The following is an 8,439-nucleotide window of genomic DNA, read 5'->3' as shown; positions in this document are numbered from 1 at the left end:
GAAAGATGCAACGCACAGAGGAAGACCACACACCAGACATGTAGGAAAACTGGTTTTGCAGGCAACACATTTCAAACAACACACACTGCATCATCTCATTCTCATTCCCAGATGGTTAAAAACCCGTTGCTTTGTCATGCCCCTCTCCAACTGATGTAGACACCTGAAGTAACCTTTAGTGTTTGTATAAGATTCACTGGTCTGACTGACTGGATACACACTGCAGGTGTAAGTCTTGCCATTGGGCGCTTGCTTCAAGCAGCATTACGGCGTCCACTATCTACATTTTCAAAGTCCCCAGGAAATGAGAACAACCTCCGAGCTGCAACCTACATGCTGAAAATGGCAAATGGCACCTGGGACACTAACAGTGCAAACATAAAGAAGCTAATAGCGGATGCAGTAGTCAGGTGTTGTAGTATAAAGAGTGAGACAGTCCATGTAAGGAGGAGGTAGGATGGATAGATGTGTCAAGCCAACACAGGATGGGGTTTGTGTCTAGTGCAAAACCAAAAACTACAAACCGCAATCTTTCCCTGATGGAGTCTAGACACTGATGGTGGTGGTGAAGGGACAGCTGATGATCTAGATGAGATGAAGACTGGACTTTTGATGACCTGGGCACTGGATTAGAAGAACCAGAGGAGAATGGGATGGAGGAGGGTCACAACAATTCCAGGCAGAAATGATGGCTGAAAACCGCAGGGAGGGGAACGATTGGCTGATGGAGACTGTGGCTAAATCTGGTCGGTTAACTTAAAGGGTGAACGGATAGCCGGTTGAGAATAAGTGGGTAAAGTGAGAGGGGGAAAGAAAGACAGTTAGGGTGAATGAGGCATAAAGATAGTCTTCCTGATTGAACTTCAGCCGAGGTTCATTAGTTTTGTTGCCTAAAAATAATGAAACTGTGATCACTGCACCTTTTGAATGAGGCCTTCTCACATGCATTATTCGCTTGTTGTGAAGAGAAAAGTTGAGTACAGCATGAAAAGGAGAGCTTGAGAAAATCCCTGCCTCACTGCAAACCAGGCTGATCATTGCATAAATTGGGGACGATTGCGGGATTGTCTGTCCGACAAGAAATGTAGCCATCACTGCCAAACAAGAAGAAGAAAATTCAAAGGTTTCTGAGAACAATAAATATGGAAACGTTGGAGGAAGTTATAATAATGAACCCCTTGAGAAAGAGGCAAAAGCAGAGGCAGCGTTGTGGGAGGTGGTGGTCTGTGCGTCCATTAAATAGATCCCGGCATGTGAGCTTCCCCATTGTGTTCTGTTGTTTGGCTCTCGCTTGAACTACTGGCTACACTGCTACACTGTCCCACACAACTTCTGGTGGTGCAGCTGTGTTTCATCTGAATCTGTAAGCTTTCAGAACATGTGCGCAACAAAACGAATGCAGGTCATGGGCAAAAGACTCCATCCATATCTGTTGGCGTGTCTAACATCTCCGTGCAATGCAGTTTTTTCCCCCCGCTTTTTCTGTTTATTTTTGATTTTGCTTATTTTTCCAAACCGTATTTCTATGAGAGGAGTGAGTGTGTGAAGGGAGTGGGGATTTACAATTCAGCACGTGATCTGTACACACATTTAAGCTTGAAATGTCAATAAACGAGAAGAACCGTGCTTCATTTTCATGATTGAGCTTCTCGTATTGTATTTCTGATAGAGATTGACTGCTCAAGGTGTGTTTGCAGCCTCCAGTGGCTGATAAATGTGTTATTGTCTGTGATGTGTGAAACTGCACTTGCTGTTACCATCAATAAGTGAAGTATCACAATCAACCAAGACTGAAATCTTACATGCTGGAACATTAAGGTATTTTTCCTTTACATTTCCTATTCATAAAGTATTCATAACAGAGACTCAGAGTCTTAGATGGTGTCTCAGGCACTAACTAATGAGTAAATCATGCTCTCGTCGATGATATCCTTTACAGTTATGTATTATTCCTCTTATCAGCTCTCAGAGATATACTGTAATGAATGAAAACATGGAGAATAAAACAGAAATTTCTTCAGCGTCTTTCTGATTTTTCATCGGACCACAACGGCTCTTTGTCCCAAGCATTGTTCATTAAAATGCTCTGTATCAAATCACGAGTAAGTGATGGGGCACACCACTTTTATTGGGATGAAATCTAATACTCTGATGGATGCTCCGCGGGAGAGTGGAGGGGAGGCGTGTGCTGAATGATGATGTCCTGTTTAGAGATGACGGAGCTCACATCCCAACTAAAGCTGCCTCGTAATTACGATGTGGGGTCCAAAGCCTCTTTTCCAGGGAAAGAGGAGGGACATAAATGTGGAGACTGCAGAGCAGTGCACATGCTGATGATTCAGTCATTGTATAAGGACAAAAAAATATATCCTGTGCTTAAAATACTAAAATATTAAATCACTTTGACAGCTCCATTGTAAATTTTACCTTATTTTTTGTCATGCAAATATCACAGCAAACCTTTATGCTATAATATATCCTGCATTAATACCAGAAAGACAATTATAAACTCATTATGTTTCAAATACTTGGCTATCATCACCAAATGACAACAACAAATTATTATGCCAACTATGATGTCATGCTTGCAAACTGACTTGCATGCACACAACCAGTTGTTTGATTTCTTAGACGTAGCCTTCATGCTCTGAAGTCTACATTCACATTGATTGAAGCCACATTTCCACCAGAGTGAAGCTTCACTCCAGAACAGCTCATTGTCTCTTTACACCCAAAATCCCACCATCACAGCTATTCTCCTTTTTTCTTGCTACCTCGGCCAGCTCCCTCTACACCCGGGCACAAGTGCAGAGACGTAATGAATGCCAGGTTCAGGAGACACAAAAGTCACATAAATTTCAGAATCACTATTGAGCCCACATTGCACATCTGTTATGAAAATGTCAGATTCAGTGTGATTTTTTTTTTTTTGGGTTCACATTGTTATTACAAACAGAACTGAATCACTTTTGAGGGAGAAAATATGATTTTCTTTTACTGACAGTGGATGGATTATGGTTTGACTCAAGGATTCTTAAACTTTAACATGCCTTTCCTCCCAAAATACATATTTTCAAGACAGCTTATTACATTTGTTAAAGCTACTATAAGAAACTTAAGAGGATTAAAGTGGTAGTGTTTCAACTGCCGTAACCACAAAATTCAATGTTAAAAATTAAATTATCTAAAGAAAAGCCTCCTCTTGCTTCTTATTAACTGGCTAACGTAACTTTTGTGTAGGAAAATGCAAACATGGATTCTTCTGGTCTGCGTGCTGTAAATTGTTTCATCTGATTTCAAGGAGAATCCGACCCGGTGGCAGGCATTAAGAAGAAAGAGAAAAACAGACAGTTTCGTTGACTTATGTAGGTCAAATAGAGGCATCGGTCTTAAATTGAGACTGTCTCATAACCAGTTAAAAACTCCCTGTATTACGTGTAAGATTGTCTCCCATTTGATTCACTACATGAACTATAACCTGGTGTATATTATGCTGCTGAGGTGATAGAGTATTTTATTCCAGGCGATTGTTTATTATTTATGGCTTTTTTTTTATTGCATTTGATTTCCTTGTCTCATTTGTTTGTGATTTATATGACTTGGCAGCTGTAACACTGCTATTTCCCATTGTGACTTAAGAGGCAGTGCACATTTGAACATGTTTTTTGTGCTGTTAAACTAAATGATATGACAACACTGTGAGGAAACATTAATGCTGGTGTTGATATGGGCATTTCATACTAAACCTATTAAAAAAAACAAATTTCATGGGTTGAAAATGGCTCATCTACTGTTTTAAAGGTCCACTGTATAAAAGTTAAAAGGATCTATGGGCAGACTATAACACAATATATTAATAAATATGTAAAATAAGGATTGTTATGTTTGTGTTACCTTAGAATAAGCTCTGTATATCAACAGAGGTTTCTACCGCCTACAACGGACAAACCAAACACTGTTTGGCTTGTGGCTGTTTGACTCATTTTTTCATATTTTGTGTGAGTTTGGCGGCCACCATAGGGGGATGTGAGACCGAGTGTTTGCAATTTGCAAGCTCACTGCTAAATGCCAGTAAATCCTACACAGTGGGCCTTTAAGATTTAACTTAATCTGTATATGATGCACTGTCTAAAACATTTTGATGACCCCTGAAATGCTTTAACGTGTGAGTTTGTTATGTAATTTTCTTAGTTTATTCTTACAGTATACTGTATTGCCTCTGCTGTGGTGCTACTGGTGATACGTCTGTGATCCCTGATAGTTCCTGTGGGAGCTTTTAGTGTGTGTCTAGTCTTACAGTAATTAGTGAACATATAAAGTGATTTAATTGTGGCTAATAGTTGTTTTATGTCTTATGTAATCACTGTCATATTCCTACAGGGTTTTACTGTGTACGTGTGTGTGTGTGTGTGTGTGTGTGTGTGTGTGTGTGTGTGTGTGTAGTAATTGCAGTAATAATTAGTTTAGTTCATTAGTTTATTTAACAGGAGCCGTGCACAGCACAACCACTGAGCCACAGTTAGCTAGCCTATATCACTAATTTACATCTGTGGTCCCTGGGTGGGTGGATGTTAAAAAAAGCACAATACAATCAATACAATACAGATAATTAAGAACAATGCAATTAATTAAGTTCACAGTAATACCACAAAAAATCAAATCATGCATGCATGCTTGTTTTCTCTAATATGAATGGAAATTGAGTTCCATTTACCTGCTGCTCTGACTGAAAATGGTGGTCATCCAAAAGCAGTTTTCCTAAATTTAGCTGAGCAGTCACCTCTGACTGATGCCCTGGTCTCCCTTGCGTGGCTCCTGCAAAATAGGGTGACCAGATGTCCTGAAAAATTCAGGACAGTCCTAAATCACCAGCTCTTGTCCCTGTAATTCCTGGTGTTAGATATTAAAATGTCTTGTTGTTTTTTGGAACATATTGATGTGTTTTCACTTGTTTATTTGATTAAGCTATTATAAGATTGTTGGTGTCATTCAACCTGTTTTAAAGCAGATGAAGGCGAGTGCAGCCGACACCGTGGGAGGACTGTGATAAAAATATCTAAAAAAAAAAAATGGGTTTGTGAGCTGCCAAAGCTTAATGACAATCTTATCCTCCGAAAAGATGCTTAAAATGACTGTAACACACCCGCCACCTGTACGTAATGATTTGTGCACCTTGTAAACACGGTCAGGACACTGTATGTCATATCATCCTCAGAATATGTAAATTATCTACATAACATTAATAAGAAATTATCAGACTTAGAGTCTGATGTAATTCTAAATTATCCTATGCATTTCACCCTGGACTGGCACCCTACTGCGAAATGACAAACGTGGTTTCAGTTCATTAATTACAGTAATTTATACATCAGACACGTACCTGCAACAACAAAGAAAACTGTCGAGGGAAAATAAATAATACTTTTGAAAGGTACAATTATGGAAGTCCCTTGTGTTCATCAAGGATTTTCAGATTGTTTTTAAATAGTTTGTGATGGTTTTAGTGCCATCACTCCTGCCCAGGACCAACTTGGAGATAATAATGACTTAATAGTGACTTTTTGGACTAAACTGGATGTATAAACTTGTGGTGTAACTCTATCATCACTACTGGGACGTTTTGAGATCGAAGAGGAAAAAAATCATACGTCCACAGCGACCTTTTTGGACTTAATTACATTTTAATATCACCATAATTTCCCTCCAGTAACTTTTTTGTAAATCTGCGGTACTGAATAATGACTGTGTAATGACCTCATCTCATGGTTATTACACCCCACTGTGGAAACCACTGCTCTGTCATTTGCAACAATTTGACATAAGTGACAACAGAGAAGCTTTTCCCCTCTTTCTTCTTCTTCTTCTTCTTCTTCTTCTTCTTCTGGAATCCACATTGAGCTAGAAAAGAAAGAAAGGCAGGAGCAATGAGAGGAAGGGGGAGAAGTTTTTCCACGCTGTGAGGAGAGGCACAAACTGTTTACTCATGCCTCCAGATGTCTGAATTTATCCTTTGATTTGCTGACCACCAGTTTCTTTAGAAAAAAACGTTGTAATTTAAGAAATGACACAACGAAGGAGGCAGAGATTTTGGACGAGCGAATTTCATGCGGGATAGGGAAGTTAGGAGAAAAGTGAGGGGGGAATAAAACGGTCAAAGTGAACAAACGTGCCAGATTTGATGTTTGTTTTATATTTTATAATAAATGAAGTGCTAACGATTCGTGATTTTCGCTTATTTACGCCCAGGTTAGCTTAAAAAGACGGCGGTGGACACTGCCGGCTCCCCCGCGGCTCGCACTTGGTACAACCCACAGCTCCTTTTGGTGGCTACAGCGTAGGGAACTGGAGCACAACATGTTGGAGACCGTAGCCGAGCTGTACCCCTCAGAGTTAACTTTTTAATCCCGGTTTTGTCGCGTTATCGCACACAAGAGGAGGAGGCGGAGGAGGTCGGGGAGAGAAAAGGGGCGAACAAGTCAGTCATGGTATGAGGTTAGCGTGAAAGCCGGAGCGTCTTCTTGTAACTAAAGCCCGTTGATATTTAACTGTGAGGAGGAGAAGGAGAAGAAGAAGAGGGGGAAAAGGGGGAAAGGGAAGCCCGGAGCAAGCGAGAGAAAAGCGGGGTACAAGATGCAGCTGGCCGCGGTGCTGTGGGGCTCCCTGATAACTTTGCTGCTCAGCCAGAGTCCAGGTAAGAAAATATCCGTTAAAAAAACCCAAAAAACCCCGCAAAGTGGAGTTGAAACTGCATGTGAGCGTGTTTTGGAGGAGGTGGACGGAGGTATTTTTGCACCGCCGGTGTTTTGTTAGTAGTATTTTTTGTGTTGTTGTTGTTAAATTGCCTCCTTGTCAGCTCCGTGCATTGGTTCCAGTCGCACATGCAGACATTTAAAGTCAGCAGCCAAGTTTCCCCTATTAGAGAGTGCAGTTAAGGTGGTTAAAATAGAAACTATAGTGGAAAATGTGTCAGAGTGAGAGTTGTTTTTAAATCTTGTTTGACAACATGCTTGTGTTGAAGCAGTGACCCCTCATATCTGCAGCAGTTCGTCCTATTTCATTGATTTAAGCTTGTGAAAATGTTGCTCTTGTATATTTTCAAACCGGATACGTCTTATTTTTTAAAGTAAATTTTAATTTGCACTATAGATTCTACCTATCCTGTGCTGTTGAAGTATAGATGTATTGGACTTAAATTTTGGATTTAGTGCATTGAACTGTGATTATACGGGTTTATGGAAGACTTGTAAGTAGTTTTTTTGTGTGTTACATGGAGGTTAAGTTGTATGCACTGTCCCAGATGTGAGGGTGCATATATGCATTTGTCTGTTGTCCTGTCAGTCCTCCACCTTGAGGCAGACCCGGCTGATATGGGATTAAATTTTAGAAACTGTAGTGGGAAATGTTTCTAAGCTCACAACTGCAGCAGTGCGTCGTGTTTTATTGATGTAACTTGTAAATGTGAATGTTGCTTTTCACCTTTCATACTTTATTTTTGTAGTCATGAAGCTTCATTTGCACTATGTATCTTACTTATCCCTACTTCCCTGTTTACGTATTGTTGGAAGTATATACAGTAGATTTTATAATGCATCAAACTGTGATTATATAGATTTAATGGAAGATTTAATGGAAGAAAAGTTCTCAGATCTGCAGCAGCTTGCAGTATTATATTGACTGAATGTGTGAAAATGTTGCTTTATATTGTAAATTTCCATATTTCATACTCTTTATGTCCTGTAGTCTTGACTCTTTGCACTATGCACCCTCCTACTCCAAGTGTGATTATATGGGTCTGTGGAAGATTTTGCAAGGACTTTTTGGTGTTACACGCGGGTTATACAGTATGTACCTCTATATTAGGTGTAAACTGGCAGATTCCCGTCAGTCTTGGGTGATGTGCGACTAAATAATAGAAACCGTAGTGAAGAATGTGTCAACATGTATTTTGTTGATTTTTAACTTAAATGTTGTATAAATTCACATTTGATGCTTAAGTTTTGTACTCTTATAGATTTATTTGCACTACTTGTCTTGTATGTCAGCTATAGGTGCTGTTGGAACTATAATGGTACAGTATTAAACTTTCTTGTGTATTTAACTGTGATTTTATGGGTTTATGGAGGATTTTGTGAGCATTTTTTTTTGGTGTTACATGTAGGTTAGGCTGTATCTACTGCAACTCAAGGTGCCTGATGTCCTGTCAGACCTCCACCCTCAGGCAAATTGCAGTCAACCCCGGCTGATGTGGGAATAAATAATAGAAACTGTAATGGAAAATGTGTCTGAGGGTTCATTTAGTTTTTAAATCTTGTTTGACAGCATACTTAATAATAACAATAATGTGTTGAAGCAATGGTCCAAGCTCACAAATGTGCAGCAGTTAGTTGTCTTTTATGGATTTTACTTCATTAAAATGTTGCTTTCACCTTTGATATTTTT

At 39.6% G+C, this 8,439-nt stretch overlaps 1 protein-coding gene across 3 annotated transcripts in view; it reads left to right on the top strand.

Annotated features, from left to right (window-relative positions):
• Positions 1-6,366: 6,366 nt before the first annotated feature.
• lrp4 (low density lipoprotein receptor-related protein 4) overlaps positions 6,367-8,439 on the top strand; it is a 163,728-nt gene continuing 161,655 nt past the window's right edge. For all 3 annotated transcript variants that reach the window (XM_084732518.1, XM_084732449.1, XM_084732582.1), the window contains exon 1: positions 6,367-6,691. In XM_084732518.1, coding sequence (XP_084588644.1) covers positions 6,631-6,691 — 61 coding nt within the window. In that variant the 5' untranslated portion in view covers positions 6,367-6,630. The remainder of the gene's footprint in view (positions 6,692-8,439) is intronic.

This window comes from Lutjanus erythropterus, chromosome 1, assembly GCF_056507025.1.
Source record: "Lutjanus erythropterus isolate fLutEry1 chromosome 1, fLutEry1.hap2, whole genome shotgun sequence".
Taxonomy (NCBI): Eukaryota; Metazoa; Chordata; class Actinopteri; order Lutjaniformes; family Lutjanidae; genus Lutjanus; species Lutjanus erythropterus.
Note: the sequence above shows the minus strand (reverse complement) of the source record. Positions and strands in the feature narration are given on the sequence as shown.